Below are 20912 nucleotides of genomic sequence, written 5' to 3'. Positions count from 1 at the left end.
GGCTTGAGTTGGGTGCTACCTAGTGAACTATTTCAAACTATGGTGCTCTGAGGACTTTTTTGCTGCCTTGGGTATGGGTAACAGTAATGAGTTGTGAGGGGTCAGAATAGAGAGCTAATAGTGATAAATGATTGCTAGGCTATTACAGAATTCTAACTAGAATGGCAACATACTTATTCTTAGGCCCAACCCCTCTTCTTTTCTGATATTCCACCCTTCTTCTTAGCCCTCTATCCTTTCCCTTGCTCCTGGATAGCCCATTCCTTGTCCCATGTAGCAAATAAAATGAATATGAGAAAATGCTTCTAATGGGGCGGGGGGGACATGGCCTTATTAACACGTGTGTTTGGATTCCTGGGTGCTTTTGTGGAATTATTGAAATTTTCCTTTCAATAATAAAAATTATTCAACAGCAGTTGTAAAAGTATTGTGCAGATGGTCAAGCTCATCTTAAAGTATTTTCCCCATATATAAATAGCCAATAACTACCATGTACCCACAAAAATTAAAAATTTAGGCCAGGTATGGTGGCTCACGCCTGTAATCCCAGCATTTTGGGAGGCCGAGGCAGGCGGATCACGAGATCAGGAGCTGGAGACCAGCCTGACCAACATGGTGAAACCCCGTCTACAAAAATACAAAAATTATCCGGGTGTGATGGCGCGTGCCTATAATCCCAGCTACTCAGGAGGCTGAGGCAGGAGAATCGCTGGAACCCAGGAGGCGGAGGTTGCAGTGAGCCGAGATCTCATGACTGCACTCCAGCCTGGGTGACAGAGTGAGACTCCATCTCAAAAAGAATAAAAATAAATAAATACATTTTTTTAAATTTAAAATTTACCCCAGTGGAGTTCACTTACTGATGGAGGATGCCTGAGTCCTTTGACCTTTGGCAGTGATGGGTCTTCTAGCTGTGAAAAGGTCTAGACATCTATCAGTTTGAGCATGACTACTGGGCTCCACTATAAGCATACCTGCAAAAGGAGTGTGATGAGGGTGGGATCTGAAACAGTAGTTTTACCACTTGGCATGGATTGCCTAGCAGTTGTGTACTTAGTGAAAGCAAGTCCAGAGTTAAATGGGAAGTTGCACTTCATGGAGTGATCAGAGATGGATTTTTTTCCCCCCGTAGGGCCCAAGTCTGTGAACCAAAGGGATTTTTTTTTTTCTTGGTGAAAGAAATTCACCTTGAACCAATATCTAGAAGACCTATCTGGGGATCAACAAGGCCAGGAGAATATTTTGAAAATAAAATCAAAATACAGAAATAAACATTTGAGCCAATCTAAGACTTGTCCCACTGAGAGATACCTGCTTTGCCAAGTACATGCCTACCTCTCTAAGATTATAAGTGCTTTGAGGGTAGATCTTGTGTTTCTCACTTCTGTTTTCCTCATGGCATAGTCTAACATGTAAAACAGGTATTTAATAAATGTGAAAACACTTAACGTACAACCACACCCATGTGACAGTCGCAGCCTTCCAGCAAGTTGTTTGTATTTTGTCCATATAGCCAAGAAAGTTAAGGAAGTGGAGTACTCAACTAAGCCCCGGATTCACAGACCTTCTTCAGTGTTGAACTATGCTATTCTTCACTGCTTAGAATATAGAAAAGGTATCGCTGTTTGAAGTACACATGTTAGGATGGCCTGGGAACTACCCTGATATTAAGAAGGAAGGCCAGAGATTTTATGGATGGTAAAACTGAGGCTCCCAGTTACCTGTAACAGTTACCTCAGTATCTTATGGGAAAACTACAGTGGGACCAAGATTGTTTCCTGGACCAGGACAGTAGTATCACTTCTGTTAACGGGATGTTTTGTATTTGAGTATGCATTGTCTTCAATTTACTTGGAACCACTTATGCATTATTCTTGTGTACTTACCTAAAATTAGCTGATCTATAGGGAAATGAATAGATATGTCTGTAATTCTTAGGGGATCTAAAATATAGTAATTAATTTGATGTTTATCTCTTTATGGTCTTGTTTTCTGCTTTGGAAGTTAGAATGAAGTCAGAAACGAGTAAAAGAAAACTATGATCATGGGACTTTTTATATATTAAAAAAAATAAAAAGAAGAAGAAAAAGAAGGCTGGGTGTCGTGACTCACGCCTGTAATCCCAGCACTTTGGGAGGCCAAGGCGGGTGGATCACGAGGTCAGGAGTTCAAGACCAGCCTGGCCAAGATGATGAAACCCCATCTCTACTAAAAATACAAAAATTAGTGGGGCGCAGTGGCAGTCGCCTGTAATCTCAGTTACTCGGGAGGCTGAGGCAGGAGAATCGCTTGAACTCAGGTGGCAGAGGTTGCAGTGAGCTGAGATCGTGCCACTACACTCCAGCCTGGGCAATGGAGTGAGACTCCATCTCAAGAAAGAGAAAGAAAAGAAAAAGAAAGAAAGTTGAGCCAGGCACAGTGGCTCACGCCTGTAATGCCAACACTTTGAGAAGCTGAGGTGGGCAGATCATCTGAGGTCAGGAGTTCGAGACCAGCCTGGCCAACATGGTGAAACCCCATCTCTACTAAAAATACAAAAATGAGCTGGGCATGGTGGTGATTGCCTGTAGTCCCAGCTACTCAGGAGGCTGAGGCAGGAGAATCACTTGAACCCTGGAGGCAGAGGTTGCAGTGAGCTGAGATCATGCCACTGCACTCCAGCCTAGGTGACAGAACGAGACTCCATCTCAAAAAAAAAGAAAGAAAGAAAGAAAGAAACTTTTGTACTTGTCATGGTATCCCTAGTCCCTCTACTCTCCCCTCAAAATTTCAAATGGTGTCTTAACTGGGCATTATTAAATAGCTGAATTTATTTTAGCTCTTCCAAAGAATTCCCAGCTTTGTTCATCTTACAACTTCCAGTCCTTTATATTGCATCTTGCTTCCACAATGGAAGAAGAAAGTCACCATAATTTTTTTGAGTGTACGTGAATGTCAGGTGTGTGTGTGTGCGTGTGTGTGTGTGTGTAAGGAAGAAATGTGTTGCTTGGGCGGGTATGCCTTGGGATGACAATACAGAGCTCTAGAATCCAGAGGCTGGAAGAGCAGTGCCTACTTCTCAGATGGATTTTGGCTTTATCTCTACCACTTTTCACTTCTCCTCTTGGGATAAGTAAGAACAGCTTTCTTATTTCTGACAGCATTTCCTCCAATAAAGACAAACAAAAAGTTAGTAGCCCTCTTATTAGTGGTTATTTTTATTGATAACTTACATTCCACTTGGTAAGGAACTCGGTGCTATGGGGATATTTCTGGACCGGAAGGCAACACACATCCCACATCTAAGGATGTGTCCGTGTTACCAAATCACTATGTAACACTGACAAGTAGTTTCCCCTTTCTGGGACTTGGTTACCCCACTTGTAAAATGGGGAGTTTGGGATGAGACTATCTTCCAAGATCCTTCCAGCCCTGTGGTTTAGTGATTATATTTCTGAAAAGAATGCTATAACATTTTTTAAAAATGCAGTTAACAGGATAAATTAGTAATAAGAAAAGAGATTAGAAATCATATGGAGAAAGTCAAAAGATAATTGAGCCGAAAGTTATTGCACTCAAGCATTAAATGTAACTCAGTGCTGCCTGGCAACAAAAGCACTCTTTGATTAGGATACAGTCCTTATATAAATGCATTCTCAGAAAGGGCCAGGCTACAGTGGCGTGGTTCTTCAGAAGACTCGCCATCTTCCACACACAATTGGGTCTTCCAGGTTGATCACTCTGTTCCTAATATGCCATTATACTGCCCATATGGGTCTAGAGTCAAGGAGAAAGTGACTTTCTTTAGAAAGAAATACTCCACCTGACAAACAGTGATTATACTCTTCTATCACTCTTTCCTCAGATTTGAGAAAGAAAGCAGGCAAAAGTCCTGAAAATAAAATTATTTTACAAAGGCAAAGGGACTCAGATGTGTCAGTGAAGTTGAGCTACCTATAGTTACAAGGTTTAAAAGTTAAGACTAGTGAGGAGGCTGGCTATTCCTGACTTGAACCTATTAGTGCCTCTGCTTGTTCTTTCTACCCCTAATTCCAGTCTTAATGAATATTGTTTCCTAGCATTTGTATAGTGCTTTAATATATACAATGCATTTGTATATGCTTTCTCATTGATTCATGGTCTTATGCACCTACTCTTCTTGAAAATTTCTTTAGAGTGATGTCACAAAAATAGTACAGATAAAACTGGTAGGGAGAGAAAGAAAAGAAGCAGAAGGGAGACCCAAATGTTGAGACACCAAGCTACGACAAAAATGCAGCCACTATCACTTCTGCCTAGGAACATGATGGCAAAGAGGGTCCTTTTTAGATTGGTGGCTGCCAAAAATGAAGGCAGATGATACATACAGAGCCCTGTCACCACCAGCAGCACCCTACTTGCTATCCCTGACAAGACTGGGGTATGTATGTATAAAAATCAGAGGCATACAGGAAGAGACATGAGATGGAAGGGAGTAAAGAGTTCCCTCAGGCTCATCCCAGTATCACACAAAACTTAAATCAGAATTTCTTCTTGCATGTCAATTTTTTATGGTACATGTAATTAATTTCAGTTTTTAAAGATGAAAAAATAGACTGGGCCTGGTGGCTCACGCCTGTAATCCTAGTACTTTGGGAGGCCAACACAGTCGGATCACCTAAGGTCACGAGTTCCAGACCAGCCTGGCCAGCATGGCGAAACCCTGCCTCTACTAAAAATACAAAAATTAGCTTGGGAGGATGAGGCAGGAGAACCCCTTGAACCCGGGAGGCAGAGGTTGTAGTGAAGCAAGATCGCACCATTGCACTCCAGCCTGGGGGATTGAGCGAGACTCTGGAAAGGAAGGAAGGATGGAAGGGAAGGAAGGGAGAACAGAGGGAGGAGGGAGGGAGGAAGGGAAGGGAGGGAGGGAGGGAATAGCTGGGCATATGGTAGCCTGTAATTACAGCTACTCGAGAGGCTGAGGCAGGAGAATCGCTTGAACCTGGCAGGCGGAGGTTGCAGTGAGCTGAGATCATGCCACTGCACTCCAGCCTGGGTGGCAAAGTGAGACTCTGTTTCAAAAAAAAGAGAGAGAGAGAAAGAGAGAGAGAGAGAAGGGAAGAAAAGAAAGAGCGAGAAAAGAAAAGAAAAGAAAGAAAGAAAGAAAGAGAAAGAAAGGAAAGAAAGAAAAGAAAAGAAAGAAAGAAAAGAAAAAGAAAGAAAGAAAGAAAAGGAAAAAAAAGAAAGAAGGAAAGAAAGACAAAAATTAAATGAATTCTAGAGTGTTAGGAACTAAAAGAACCCTTAGATATAATCTAGTTTTTCTCCTTTATTGTATAGCTAGTAAAACTAAGTAGCAGAGAGGGAAGGGAGCTTGTCTGAGGACACCTAGCTAATGATTGTACTCTGTCCATTATACAGTATCCCCTCTTCTACATGAATTTTTTTTTTGCATATCTGTTGAATTTTTGGATTTTTTTTTTTTTTTTTTTTTTTGAGACAGAGTCTCACTTTGTCCCCCAGGCTTAAGTGCAGTGGCACGATCTTGGCTCACTGCGGCTGCGGCTTCAACCTCCCAGGTTCAAGCAATCCTCCTGCCTCAGCCCACCAAGTGGCTGAGACTACAGTCACATGCCACCATGCCCGACTAATTTTTTTGTATTTTTTGTAGAGACGGGATTTCCCCATGTTGCCCAGGCTGGTCTCAAACTCCTGAGCTCAAGCAATCCGCCCACCTCGGCCTCCCAAAGTGCTAGGATTACAGGTGTGAACCACTACTCCCGACCAGAATTTTGGAATCTTTATCATGAGAGTGGAAATATTTAATAGAGCCATACTATACTTTTGAGATATATAGAGTGTAGCTGTGGTAATCTCTTTTTGATGTCTTTCTCACCCTTAATATTGTTAAAACTTGTATGGTTGCTCATTTAAGCATGTTTCCTGTACTTAACATCATCATACCTCTGTATTTCTAGCTTAGGGTCTTAAAATCCTGATAGATATCAGAAAATAGAATTAGCCAAGTAGAATTTTGGATTAGAATGTGCTCCCTGTACTGTTGCTGATTCTGTCATCCATTATACTGACTAAAGCTAGATTGGGAAGAATCAGACTAGACAGAGCTAGCTGGGCTAGCTTGGAAAACTGTCCGTGGGCCTATTTGCTATAGTAGTGCCATCTCCTTGCTTCATTACAGTCCCTAACCCAACCTGTAGATTCCCCATCTGTAACAGCTTGCTGGTCAGTTGCTTTCTTTCCAGTGTGACAGCTAAGGTCCTGGTCAGCTTCATTAGACATGTTGTATCTGATAACTCGTCTTCATACTGGCCTTGCTTTGTTCCCAAGAATATTCTGGCACCAATATTTCTGAGGCTACTCTGGTCTGGAATCCAACCATCCATGATTCTCCTTTTACAATCATCTATTAACTCTTTGATCTCTCTCCTCTCTATATTCTGACTACTACTCCCTTACCCGTCACATCTAAATCATCTTCCAGGTCTATACAGCACAGCTATGTAGTTATACTTACATCTAACATCTCCTTTCCATTCCTGTTTCCTCCTCCTGAATTCTAATCTTTTTGACATCTCACACCTGAACATTTTTTCCTATCTTCCTACGCTCTGTCTCTCCCACTTTCACTGGTCCTAATATTCTTCACTACTCAAAACCCTTCAGCATCTTCCTGAATTACAATTTAGTTGGCCTCCACAGTATACTTCAGTTTATCTTTCCACTATATTTTCTTGTTTGTACCTATTTCAGCCAAACACTATTCCCTAAATTCTCTCCCCTTTTTTCCTCCCATTCAACATCATTGTTTAACCAGTTTTTACAAAGTACATACCATGTTACAAGCACTATGTGAGCTAGGCCCTGTGGAGTTGGGGGTGTTGGTGCTTAGTCTTTTGGGGGTATCAGATATAAAGTAGTAAAGCTTGTATGAGATGATGAACACAGAGGAGATAAAAATTCTTTGAGAATACAGAGAATGACAGAGACTAATTTTGTTTGGAGTAGGTAATCAAGGAATGTGTCAAGGAAAAACTGAGTAGGGAAGAGGACAGAGAGGTGAAAGGGAAGTTGGGAAAGGGAGGAAGGGAAGGAATGGGAAAAGGGGACAGAGATTCCAAACAGAGAGAATATCAAGTGCAAGGCACCCAGAAGCAAAAACAAATGGTTTAATATTAAGGGAGCAGAGAGGGTTAGAATATTTAGGAACATAGTGGGAAGTGAACAGAATGAAAAGAAGATACAACTGGAGAAGGTGAGGATTGATTGAGGAAAGTGTTTTGCAAAGCAAAACAGTTTTAAGGTACCTTGTCTACTTGCTATGATTCTATAGCAGTTGTTTAGAAGATAGACTGAAGTGGGAGGGAGACTTGTAGCATTTCATGAAGGTCCTTCCGCCTGGAATACTTTTCTCTCCACTGAACTTCCCCATCCTCACCTCCAGAAAGGTCATCCTTCAAGGTCTACCTTAATGTTGCTGCTTTTAGTGAAGCCTTCCCAAATCTCCCTCCTCTCTAGAATTCTAGAATTGGAGTAATTTCCCTCCATTTGGGATTCCCATAGCAACTTTCTGCCTCTCTTTCAGTGGATTATACTTACGATTTGTCTGTAGCTTGCTTTCCCCCTCTAGACTCGGAGCATCTTGAAAACAGAGATCTAGCCTCATTTATCTGTCTTTTCTATGCTGTACCTGATACAATACCGTGATCACCGGTAGTACTAATAATTTTGATGAATTGATTTAAATTGGTGTCCCAGAGATTGGCACTACTCAAACTCCAAAGGCTATATTGCCCCAGGCCCATAGGCAAAAACATGACTTACTTTCTCACCTTGATTTTTTTTCCCCCAGTTGGGAAAAGCCAGGGACAGCCTCAACACAAATGCTGGTGTGGGTCATCTAGACTCTGAGACCTTAGACTTCAAGGCCACTGGGGACGAGGATAGCACCCTACAGGATCTATGAGCCTTTCTCAAGCCTGACTGAGGGGAAGGGCAGATAGGAGGGATTGCTTTTCCAGTCTAATGGAACATTTCCTTGCTTCAAAATACCATCTCCATGCTAATGTTATTTTAATGCCATTACACTGTGTAATTTACTGTGATCAGCAGAGCAATTTGTTGTACATTCTTCCAAAAGTGTTAATCAATTTTAGCTCAAAATAGATTTTAAAACCCCACCTAAGTTACTGTCCTAAAATGCTGATCAGTGGGGGAACACTAAAGCAAGCCCAGAGTTGTTTGTATTGTAACTGTAAGAAATTATAATTCCTCTCCAAAATTATTTTTATAAGCAGCCAAGGTATAAGTAAATAGGTATGTAGGAAAATATATACCTTTAGTTGTCCTGTTTATAGCTGAGATTTGAAAAGTCATACGAAAGGACTAAAGGATTGTCTGCTCAAGGTCTAGCCTACTAATTCTGGAGAACAAAGGCCCAAATTATTGATAATCACTGAGTTAATATCCGTGATACTCAGTTTTCTCTTTTCAAAAAAATTAGACCCTAATAGAACCCAACTTATGAGGTAATTAATTATACATCCAAGCTCCCATGTCCCCCCTCTACCTCTTCTTTATCTCTTGCCAAAGTGTATCTCCTCTCTATTCTCAACCCTATAAGATTCCCTTTACTTCAGAGTCATAAATCCTGGGTGCTTGGCCAGATTTTTCTATTAGAAGCAATTTGTGTTCTTAGGGAAATAACATCCCAGAGTAAAGTTACAGCAGCACTAATATGTCCCCTGACATAGTGTTCTTGTCCTGTCTGAAAAGATTGGATAATTGGCTAGACACAGTTGCTCATGCCTGTAATCCAGCACTTCAGGAGGCCGAGGCAGGTGGATCGCTTGAGGTCAGGAGTTCAAGACCAGCCTGGCCAACATGACGAAATCCCATTTCTACTAAAAATACAAAAATTAGCTGGGCATGCTGGTGCATGCCTGTTAATTCCAGTTACTTAGGAGGCTGATACACGAGAATCGCTTGAACTCTAGAGGGGCCGCTGCCTTCCACCTGGGTGATGGAATGAGACTCTGTCTCAAAAAAAAAAAAAAAAAAAAAAAGATTGGATAATTGTTGATACTTAAATATATTGTTCCTATATATATTTCATGGTACATTAATTTTTACTGATAATCGATGCTTATCTGTGGCAGCTGTTCTTTATTTTCCTACCTGAAAGGGTATAGAAGTACAGATCAGTAACATGTAGAAACTTGTATTTCTCTAGCCCTGTTTTAGTCAGGGGTTGGAACTGGTAAGAATCATAGAGATGGTATTTTGTGTTTTAAGAAAAAACACCTAGTCTCTTGGTCAGGAAACTTGGGGGTTTTTTCATAGATCTGTCATTGTGTTGTTTTACAACCTTGGCTATCATAGTCTGTTTTTCCATACCTTGGTCTTCCTGGTGATAAAAATGGACTTGCTTGTAGTTAACTATAGACATAAGGGATAAGAAGACATTAAATTATTGAAATCTAAAAGTAATTTGCACTTTATCAAGTTCCTGCCAACATGGACTTAGTGGAGGGGCAAAAGAGGAGTAAATGATAGCTGAAGCTCTACTGAACTCCAAAACAAAAATGTACAGAGTAATCCATGATGGCAGTATGATTCCATCTGATTCATAGGGTCCTCTTTGAAGCAGAGGCAGATATCCAATCTGTTCATTCAATTCTACTACAAATGAGCCCTCCTTGACAAAGGGTGGGGACTTGGACATTGCTCTCCACTCCTCTCCATGTTTTAAAACTCTCCAGCCCTTTTCTGTGTAAATACAAGTAAGCATATTTTTTCTCTTTTCTCTGGCACCCATTGTTTACTGCCTATGCATCAAATCAGATCTCATATAAAATGAGAAGAAAATGTGGCAATTCTAATATATAAGTGTTAGGGGAAGCCCAGAGTCATCTAACATTTTTAAAACTGAGAGACTGCCTAATACAATCTTTATATTTTATAGATAAGGGGGCCGGGCGCGGTGGCTCAAGCCTGTAATCCCAGCACTTTGGGAGGCCGAGACGGGCGGATCACGAGGTCAGGAGATCGAGACCATCTTGGCTAACACGGTGAAACCCCGTCTCTACTAAAAAATACAAAAAACTAGCCGGGCGAGGTGGCAGGCGCCTGTAGTCCCAGCTACTCAGGAGGCTGAGGCAGGAGAATGGTGTGAACCCAGGAGGCAGAGCTTGCAGTGAGCTGAGATCCGGCCACTGCACTCCAGCCTGGGCGACAGAGCAAGACTCCGTCTCAAAAAAAAAAAAAAAAAAACAAAAAAAAAAAACTTATAGATAAGGGAATAGGCCCAGATGGGTAAAATATCTTATAGATTGAATCATGTGAAACTGTTACTGCTTCTTGTTTCTCAATATTGGACCTACTTTTTATAGTATATTGCATGCATTAGGATAAATGACTATACAATTGAGATTCTTATAATAGCTGCTTGACTATCAATACCATGTGCTTTTTAATAAAGGGATAGATACTCAGCTGGGGAGAAGGTCTAGGGACAGGGGGAGGGCAAGATGTTGTAGTGGCATGTGGCAGATACCCCCATCTCATCTCCTATCATTTTGCATATAGATACCACTCAGGTAGGTGGGCAGGAGATGAAAGGCTACAGATAGATGTATGTCCTATGCCCTAAAAATATCAGACGATGCTGGGGCCTTTTCAGAAAACCTAATCTTCTTTGTAGTCACATTTTTAAAAATCTTGCTGTGGAGGAATACTTGTCAAAGTCCAAGTTAAAGTCCTGGAAGTTGAGAAACCAAGGAATTCTCTACCTCCTTCATCCTTAACAGTCAAATTTTAAGGCACAGAAAGAGAAAATCTGAATATGATATATATGTGTGTATGTGTATGAATTGCCTTGTTTTTGAAGAGCATCTGATCATTTGAAATAGAAATGAGGCAAACAAAAATAAAGTTAATTGCCACACACAAACACACATACAAACACACCTTATCTCAGGTTAGTCTTGTCTTTGCTTTGTGTCCTTCTTAATCAGGCAACCATGATTAGGTTAAATGTATTACTATTTGGAGGAAGGGATAAGTTGTCTGCTTCCTCGGATTTCAGTTTTGAATAATATCATGGCCCAGAGGTGACAGAAGGATCTAGGATGTATGAATGAGTGTGAGTTTCCAAATTGACTTTATGTGGTTGGTATAAATTGTGAAACAAAAACATTGTGAAACAAAAACAATAGCAGTGATGAAGTCAGTCTGGAAACAGGTAAATCCCAGTGAGCCTTTTAAGACCCCTCTAGCTGAAATAACCTATAAAACACAAAATAAAACAAATTTAATGACCGATATTATATATTTGAAATGTGCAGGTTGGACAGCATTTGGACTTGGAATGAAACAATAAGAGGTTACATTCATGGATAACCAACAAGATAAGGCTATTGTTGCCTCAGCCAGCGGAGAAAACACTCTGATTAATGGGGTCAAAGAAAATGGTAAGGGAATTTAATTATAGTATATAATATCTCTCCTGGTAGTCCTCTGTTATTACTATAGATTTTCAATACCCATAAAGTTGAGAGAGGTTGAGCTCAGGATGCCTCTGAAATGAATGTTAATTGTAAACTTTATTCCACCAAATATCTAACTGGGCTATAAGAGTCCCTAAGAGGCATTGAATCTGACCCCTTTGCCCTCCCAAATCATATCTGTCAGATGAAGTTCCTCAGAATTCCTAGTGAATTAGAAATATGCTCTGATGTGAGGCTTAGAACTTCTAGAGTAGCTGGGCGCAGTGGCTCATAACTGTAACCCCAGTACTTTGGGAGGCCGAGGTGGGCAGATCATTTGAGGTCAGGAGTTTGAGACCAGCCTGGGCAACATGGTAAAACCCCGTATCTACCAAAAATATAAAAAATTAGCCCGTATGGTGGCAGGCGCCTGTAATCCCAGCTACTCGGGAGGCTGAGGCATGAGAATCACTTGAACCCAGGAGATGGAGATTGCAGTGAGCCGAGATCACACCGCTGCATTCCAGCCTGGGCAATAGAGCAAGATTCAGTCAAAAAAAAAAGAACAAGAGAGAGAGAGAAGAAGGATGGAAGGAGGGAAGGGAAGGGAAAGGAAGGGAAGGGAAAAAAGAAGGAAAGGAAGGGAAGGGAAGAAGGAAGGAAAGGAAAGGAAAGGAAAGGAAAGGAAAGGAAAGGAAAGGAAAGGAAAGGAAAGGAAAGGAAAAAGGAAGGAAGGAAGGGGAACTTGTAGAGTCACTAGGAACTTCCAGAACATGGATCTAGGGGACAGGCCTGAGCCTCGTAGCTCAAAAGTATTAATGTTCCATCTAAGCATTTTCCCCTTAAAAGCCTTGACTTTCCAATTGATCAAGCAGTCCAATTCTTTTCTCATTTCTGAGGAGAGCTTTGCCTTTCTCTGAGGAAGAAACTTGGCCTAAATAATAATTATTTTTCACTTGCATGAATGTTCAATATAAAATCAGGGTTGTTCTTTAATGTCATAGTTTTTATTTGTAAAGATAGAGATGTGAAGGCTTAGCTTATATAATAAGATCAAGTACCAGAAACTGATCAAGGGAAAGAAAGTTAATGAGTCTGGTCTAAGACCCTTAATTTTATTCCTGTCATTTCTTTCCCTTTTTCTTAGACTCAGAGGACCAGGATGTGGCAATGAAGTCATTTGCAGCTCTAGAAGCTGCTGCACCTATCCAGCCTATACCGGTGGCGCAAAAGGAGACCCTGATGTATCCCAGGGGTCTCCTGCCTCTACCCTCTAAGAAGTCCTGTATGCAGAGCCCACCCTCTCCGTTGGGCCTGATTGAAGCACCCGAACATGCTGCCAATAGTGCTTCTGTGAATGCCATCTCCCTCACATCTGGCATTGCAAAAGGCCTGAACACATGGTCACTTCCCAATGAATGTGAGAAAGCTCCATTTGCCATAGTGGAGCCTGCAGGCATGTCAGCTCTGAATGGGGACTGCCTCATGCAGCCAAGTCGGACTTGCTTAGGCTGCTTCATGGAATCCAAGGATGCAGTAGATCCTGAGCCAGGGATCAGTCTGAAAGTTGGTGATCTAAATAGGGATTATGAAACGTGTGCAGTCTCTGATATAGGGATTCAGTGTATTAATGCTGGAGAAAATATGAAATATGGAGAGCAGCTGCTCTCAGACCAGCTCCTAGGCTTCCCCCTGCATAAATCAAGGGCAGGAGACAGACGAGAAACTGAGAAACCTGACATTGACTTGGAGGATCCAGCTCAGAAAAGCTATTATGAGGCATTACTGTTAGACAAGTGCAATACAGAAGAAGCTTTGCTTGCAAATTCCAATCAGGATTGGGGTTACTTTGAGACTTTCATTAGTGAAAGTAAGATTGAACTTCTTGACCTCTGTTCCAAGAATGAGCTGTCTGTCAACCTATTCTCTGAAGAAGATGTGGATAACTACATGTTTGATGACGATGAATCAACACTAGGCAGTGATGTCTGCTCCCTGAAAATTCGGTATGAGTCCTTTCAGGACAACGTTCGAGACAAGACTACTCTTTTGATGCAGGAAGATGCCCAATTCAACTTTTTCCCCAGCGTCTTTACTACCTGCCCCAAGCGAGAGTCTAAGAGTGGGGTCCTGAAGCAGAGCAGTGATTTTTCCCAATTCAAGGTCCCTGATGTGAGCATCATCTGGGGGGAGGAAGATAAAAACTTGGACAAGAAGAAAGGCAAAGAGGAAGGACAGGAAGACAAAGGTGTAGAGAAGAAAGATGGAAAGGATAATGGAGAAAAGTCTGCCTTAAATAAACCATGCAGTGGGACTGAAGTAGAGCAACTTAAGAATCCAAAGCAGGGCCATCTTGCTAATTGCTTGGATACATCAGGGAATTTCAGTGATGATAGTTCCTTCATTGAGATCTCATATGATTCTATGGGTGAGATCAGGGACTGTAGTCGCTATATGGCTCGGGACACTAATTCTGGCAGCTCCTCCTCCCAACAGAACTATGGGCTGCGAGCCAAGAGAAAAGTCAGATACAGTGAAGATTATCTATATGATGTTGACTCACTAGAGGGTGAAAAAGTAAATGAGAGGAAGGAATGGCTGCCAGTTGGTTCCAAAGAGGAAGATGATGATGAATGGTGTCCCAAAAAGAGAAGAAAAGTAACCCGTAAGGAGCCCCCTGTTATTATCAAATATATCATCATTAATCGCTTTAAAGGTGAGAAGAACATGCTGGTGAAGTTGGGTAAGGTGGATGCCAGTGAGACAACAGTGAATTTGAGTGAGAATCAGCTCAACAAATACGCCAAACTGGCACCCTTGAAAGGCTTCTGGCAAAAGAAGAAGCAGAGAAACACCAACACGGACTCCATCAAGACACCTTTTTCCCAAAAGCAAAGCTTTGAACCAGGTAGCTTTGAGGTGTCATTTCTGCCACCTGCTCGCAAACGAAAATCTAAACTTGGCAACAGGCACAGGATTCAAAGAATCCCATCCATTGAAATTTCAGCAAGTAGTAAACAGATTTCATCATGCAATGATCAGAGGCAAGCTAGTAATCGTAAAGAAGATGGAGGCCTAAAAGGTACACTGAAGTCAGCACCTCTGGGTGCCCCTGGCTGTGCAAATGGATCACATTTAAATGACATCACAGGCCCTGACTCTGTGAAAGTCAAAGCCCAAGACACAGAGTTTAAGGGGCCAGAGAGGAAAGTGCTCAACAAAATCAAATTTAAAAGTGAAGCTAGGTTAAAATCTAAGAAAGTCAAAGCTGCTGGGCAAGAAAGCAAACCAATTGTTCAAATGAGCCCTCTCTTGGAAGACCAATCCTCCAAGGCTAATTTGAAGAATGAAGTTATTCCTGGGACCTCAAACAGTTGCCATCTGTCTGAATTTCATGAGGCAAAGGCTGCTAAGAATTCCACTTTTCTACCAACGACCTGCTCTTCTGAAATGCCTTTATCATCAGCTAATGTTAACACTAATATACCTGTTATCCCTGGAGGGTATCTGCAGACATTGTTAGATGCTTCTGACTTGTCAAATAACACTAGTATCTCATACTTCACCCACCATTCTCCAGAGCAAAATGAAGGCAGCCTCACTCAAACTGAAAAATCATTTGTACCCCTCCAGCCTACCCAGGACTGTGTGCTCACCTCATCCTCTGACTCTGAGCTGCAGCAGTCATCTCATAACTTCAAAATGGAATCAAGCAACTATGGAAATGTGTGGCCCAACAAGGCTACGCCTGGCACCCAGGAATTCATGGCTGAAGTCTCAAGGGAGATAGCCCCAACCCAATCCAGTGAATTTGGAGCCTCCCAAGTAGTCTCCATGGAAAATAACCTCACACCTACAACATACAATCCAATCTGCCTCAGTAGTGGTGGCAGTAATTGCAACAAGGTCCTGTATGACTCCGTGCAAGATACCCAACTCCCATCTGATGACTCTTACCAATTATGTCACTTTAATAATGGAGAAATCTGCTTTCCTTTCCAACAGGGGCCAGTCAATATGGATGATGGTCGGCTCTTTAGCTTTGATTCAATGGCCCCACTCTCTGTCAGCTCAAGTAATTATTGCTCCTTAAGCTTGAAGTCCTGTGAAAAGGATGGCGATGATGATATCACTGATGACTTCCTGGCCCATTGCAGCCCTAAGCTGGTGATCCAGCAAAGCATTGATGAGATAGCACCACTGAAGGAGTCCACTGATCTCCTGGATATATCCAACTTCACCCCTGACAAATTCCGTCACTCTTCCCTTTCAGAGATGTCCCCACCGGACACCCCTAGTCTTTCCCCTCAAATTACCAGATGTGAGAGTATGAAGACACTAGGAACACTGAAGGGGTTCCAAGAGGGTGTCCCAGGACCATTGGACAGTGTGGAAAAAATCAAGTGGGACTGCAGTACCCTTTCACGGCAGGTCCAAATGGAGGATGGATTTACTTTAAATAACCACCAGTTTCAGTTTCATATGTTCAATGATGAGGATTCTCTCAGCCTGCTCCAAAAAAACCCTTGCCTGTCAACATTTAATGATCCATCTGGTCAAAATAGTACCAACAACAAAGTGTCAAAATCAAGAAAGAAAAGTTCACCCAACAAGAGTGGGGCTATGAACCAAAGCTCTTCTCAGAAAAACACCAGGAAAAAATCCCTCAAAGGCAACAACAAGGGGATTGAAAAGCCACCTAGCAAAAACTCCCGCCAGGTCCCTAAGTCCACAAAGAAAGGGAAATACATGGCTGCCATCAATGGAGAGAAAATGCAAATTGGCATTGGCCGTGGGGGAAGCCAAACCAACACCATATCCTCCACTGGGAAGACATTGGCTGAATGTATCCAACATGGTGGCCCTATGGCCTCTATGAAGATGCCAAGTCAAAAGGGACTTTCTGGAGATTGGGCCTTGGGGAAGGAGAGCAGCCCAGGCTGGAGTGATATGAGCATGGGCACCAACACCAACAGCCTTCTGGATGATGACCAACGGGAGTTTCAGGAGCCTTCCTATATCTTGTCCAACATTGCCTCTGGTATGGCAGATGTGCAGAGATTCATGATGGCCTCCATAGAGCCCCTGTGGGAACCCATGGAGCACCATGGGGATCCCAAAATATTCTACTCCTCTGAGTCCAATAGTCTAAAATTAAAAACCCTCAAAATATTGGCTGGGACACCACAGGAGTCTAAGAAAAAGATCAACAGTGGGTCCCCAGGAGCCACTAAGAATCACAGGTCAATCAAGGGTGTGAGCAAAAGCAATGGGAAAACAACAATAGGTGATCCTGGTCGTGCAAACATGCCTGGTTATAACGAGGACTCTTGCTCTACCTTCTTTGATAAAAAGTATAGTAACATGAGCACTTTAGGCAATAACGGACCGACACACAAAAAGCTGTATCGTCACAAATCCAGCTCCAAGGCCCTGAGAGATGAGAAATGTAAGGGAAAGCACCTGGAGCGAGAACAGGTCCACAAGGATGAGTCTGGGACAGCTTCTTTTGAAAAACTGAGGTAATACTGCACCAATATGGCTGAGATGATGCACCCTTAGCTCTCCTACTACCTACTAAGCCCGCAGTCCCTCATTTTTTCCCTCTTGAAAGCAAAAATTTGCATGAAAGAAACTGTCCCATTCCCTTCTTTTTCAAATTAAAAAGAAAATTTTAAAGTGCATGAAAATCCCTATACCTTTAAGCCACCCAAAAGATTGGGCAATTTTGTTGTGGCTCGGCTAGGGATAAGCTCTAACAAAGCTATTTTTTCTTCTGCTATTCATCACTAGTTACTACATATTAAGAAAATAGAACTAAAATATGCTCTTGAATGATTTTTGGAAGCGAAAGTCTTTGCAGTAAGACAGATTTTGAAAAATAGAATTTAAAAGTCATGTAGACAAAAAGCCAAGATCATTTAAACAAAAGAGCATTATTTGGAAAACAAAATCTGAACATGCGGCAATTAGGAGGGCTTTCTAGTGCCCTGTGCTATTTGTATCTTTTTCTACATCATACGGCATCTAGTATGATGTTAACAAATTTAACTTGTATGATCCCTTTGTGGGACATACACCAAAACTAACTAAGATGGCATAAATTGTTTGATTTTTCTGCAGGGATTCCGACTACAATCTCCTAAAAGCAGAAACAACCTTTTGGGTTTTACCTGTGTTTGAAGAAGAGACTCGCATTTTCCAGAAAGACATTTGATGTTTGTGTTTTATTTCTTTCAAAATATGCCTTGTGGTATGTATGTTGACATGTAAGTGCTTAAAGAAAAGAATTTTAAATTGTGGGAATACGTCTTTGGAGCAAACTTTAATCTCATGTTCTATGTAAAAGACTTAAAAAGTCATACAGTTGCACAAGTAGTTTATGCACTATTTACCCACAAGGAAAAAATTGAAAACATTGTGCCAAAACTACAAACAAGTGACTGTACTGTATATATTTTTACTTCTATATCAACATTTGGTTGTATTTGGGGAACTTGTCCCTGTTAATTTACTAGAAACATTCCAGTGATTCTTGCTGTTAACCACCCCCACTTATGTGGATAGCACCTGTAGATCATGGTGGAAAAATATGTTGTGTTACACAATTTACCAAAATTAAAGGATAGTGTTTGAAATGTGCCAAATTTTCTTACCTCATCTCACAGATTCACCCACAGTTTAAACCTCATTAATTATTTTTAAATGGATATATACACACCCAAACATATATATGTATATATATGTGTGTGTGTATATATATGTATACACAAACACACGTTCTTTTAAAATTTTAAACTCTACTGTCTTGTATGGAAACAAGGCTAAACAAGGCAAAATAAAGATTTGCTTGTTCCATTGTCTAAGGGTTAAAATTTTGGAAAAATCTGAAGACCACAACAGCTAAGTCCATCAGGGACCCAAGTATATGCATTTACAGAACGTTTTACAAGGAAACAAAACAGCTGCTTTGAAAGTTTGTTTTCTAAAAGCAAAATCTGTAGCTGAAAATTATTTAAAGTGAAAGTTATATTGCTGATACTTTATATCTCAGTTTTATATATTTTATAATAGTCTGGGATAAATTATAAAAATAGCTATAAAATCAACACAAATGATAAATGAAGTCTATAGAATGCTTTTATTTAAATAGTTTCCTAAATGTTTTATTCCAGTTTTGTCAAAAGTGCACTCATATCATGGCTTTAGTGTTCTTTCAGTGTTTAATCTTGCAATGCCAATGTCATTTAAAGAAAATGTTAAGGCATCCCAGTTCAACCAAATTTTTACATTTACTATCAGATAAGATGAACAATTTGTGGCAACAACTGATTTGGGCCATATATACTTAGTCTGAGGATAACCAATATTTGATGCCACACATTAAACTTAAATCTCAATTTTAAGTACAAATTTTAAAATCACATTTTTTATCAGTACTCCCCCTACTTTTTAAAAAAAATTCACAGCTCCAACATTCCTCACTACTAATTTTTCTTCCCCTTAATTCACCACTTGACTTCTAACATTTGATCTCTTTTATTTGCACAATTGAAGGCCTGTGCATCTGATGACTGATGCGTTATGGCACAGATGAGATAATGGATGTGAGAGCGCTTTGTAGATCATAAAGTGCTATACAGATATAGGGGATTAATATTATTAATATTGTTAGTTGTTGTCGTTGTTACTATTCTTACTAATATTGTTACTAACCTATTAACTTGTGAATATATAGGCTGGGGTGGGAGGGTGGAGAGTAAGTGGGAAGGGAAAAAGGGGATTTAACAAAAAAAGGGAAGATGTTTCAAAAGGAAAATTTTAAGCAAAATATGAACCTACCTAGTCAATGCCACCTAAATGTATTCACAAACAGAGAAGCAACATTTGAAAGTAGTCAGAGAGAAATGGAAGGAAACCTGTCATGTATATAAGTATATATACTTCCCGGTCCATGATTCCTTTCACCAGCCTGCTCTATTCCTTACAGCTGGGTCGTAAAATGAACAAGCCTGTGTTCTTGATCTTGTGTGTTCCCAGCGTCAGTCTCTTGTGTCTGTGGGGATGCGTGGGTGAGGAGCATTCTGTGAGGCTGGTACAGGCCCATTCCTAGGCTTTGATGTTCTGTGTGCAGTGAGCCCTGGAAAATTACTTAGTGGAAAGGCACCAGATGAAATATGTCTCCTGCCCTATAGCTACCATCCAAAAGGGAAAATAACCAAACTGGAAAATCTTCTTCTGTTTCTCTTTTCTGATAGCTAGCTGTACTAAATGCTATGGCCAGTCCCTAGAAACTGGTCTTTGTTTTTTTGTTTTTGTTTTTGTTTTTTCTGTTTTGCAGCTGAATTTTGGCTTGGAATCACCAACTCTGCCTGTATTGTGATCTCCAAGACTCCAGACCTCAGAGTCACCTGCTGGCTTAGAGGAGTGGAGTGCTTTCTATGTAATGAAAAGGTGGCAGTTAATGAAAAAATAAAGAAAATGTTCCATTAATACAATGTGTTTTTATAAAAGTAAATACAGGAGCAGCTGTCCCAGTTTTTTTTTTTTTTTTTTTTTTGGTATCAGTTCAGCTTTGGAGAATGGGGTGTGAGTGGGGTAGGACAGCCTGAAACTGTTGGAAATAATTTCCTTGTGAGAACTTGCTATCATAAGTCCTTTGGAATGGATATTCTTTCAGTTGCTCCTATGGAGCCCATTAAGGGCCAATTCTAGGGCATAGTTCATCCCTTTCTCCAAAGAGAATTGTTATTTTAAAGCACCTTTTTAATTGGCCTGCAGTGTATTATATGCTTTTAACATATAAATTAGTGACGCATAACCAGTCACTTTGTACTGAAACATAAAAAGAAACAGAGTTTGAGAAATGAGCAATAGGCCAAGGCAGAAGATGTTTATTCTCTTATTTGCATTTAATATTCCTCTCAGTACATTGTGTTCTGAGATGTTCATCATTTCGCATTTTGTTGGTCCTGTCTCTGCTCTCACAGTTCTTTTTCTTCCTGTCATAACCAGCTGCCTTAGTAGAGTATAAAAATAGTATTTTGCCCTATCACTGGTATCTCAAGTCAGAAATATATATTATCCTTGGTCTGAAACTCCTGATTACCACTCCCTTCTAACCTCTCCCCTCTGAGAAGCTGTTTCCTATTAATGCCTCCCTAACAGAGTCCCATTTAATCTTTACTTTCCTGGAAATGGTAACCTGCCTTATTCTTCTTACTTAATCTCAGACCTTGGTCTTAGAATTTTTCTTTTATGCTCTTATATCCCACCTGCCCAAATTGTCAGGGCTCAACAATCTTAGTCAGGCTGCTTTGTTCTGGAAGTTCAGAGGGAAACCTTCCCATTCTTAATTGCCTTTAATTGCTTTGGCTATTTTCAAATCTAATTTTTAATTAAATTTTTTTTATTTTTATGGATTAGAGGTACAGGACAGTTGTGTTA

The 20912-nt window shown here is 40.8% G+C and overlaps 1 protein-coding gene across 1 annotated transcript in view; it reads left to right on the top strand.

Moving 5' to 3' along the window:
• Positions 1-20005, top strand: part of NEXMIF (neurite extension and migration factor) — a 199004-nt gene extending 178999 nt beyond the window's left edge. The window contains exons 2-4 of the mRNA XM_005593972.5: positions 11325-11450; positions 12613-16987; positions 17589-20005. Of these exons, the coding sequence (XP_005594029.2) occupies positions 11372-11450; positions 12613-16987; positions 17589-17682 (4548 nt within the window). The 5' untranslated portion in view covers positions 11325-11371 and the 3' untranslated portion in view covers positions 17683-20005. The remainder of the gene's footprint in view (positions 1-11324; positions 11451-12612; positions 16988-17588) is intronic.
• The last annotated feature ends 907 nt before the right edge of the window (positions 20006-20912 follow it).

The sequence above is a fragment of the Macaca fascicularis genome, chromosome X (assembly GCF_037993035.2).
Source record: "Macaca fascicularis isolate 582-1 chromosome X, T2T-MFA8v1.1".
Lineage (NCBI taxonomy): Eukaryota > Metazoa > Chordata > Mammalia > Primates > Cercopithecidae > Macaca > Macaca fascicularis.
Note: the sequence above shows the minus strand (reverse complement) of the source record. Positions and strands in the feature narration are given on the sequence as shown.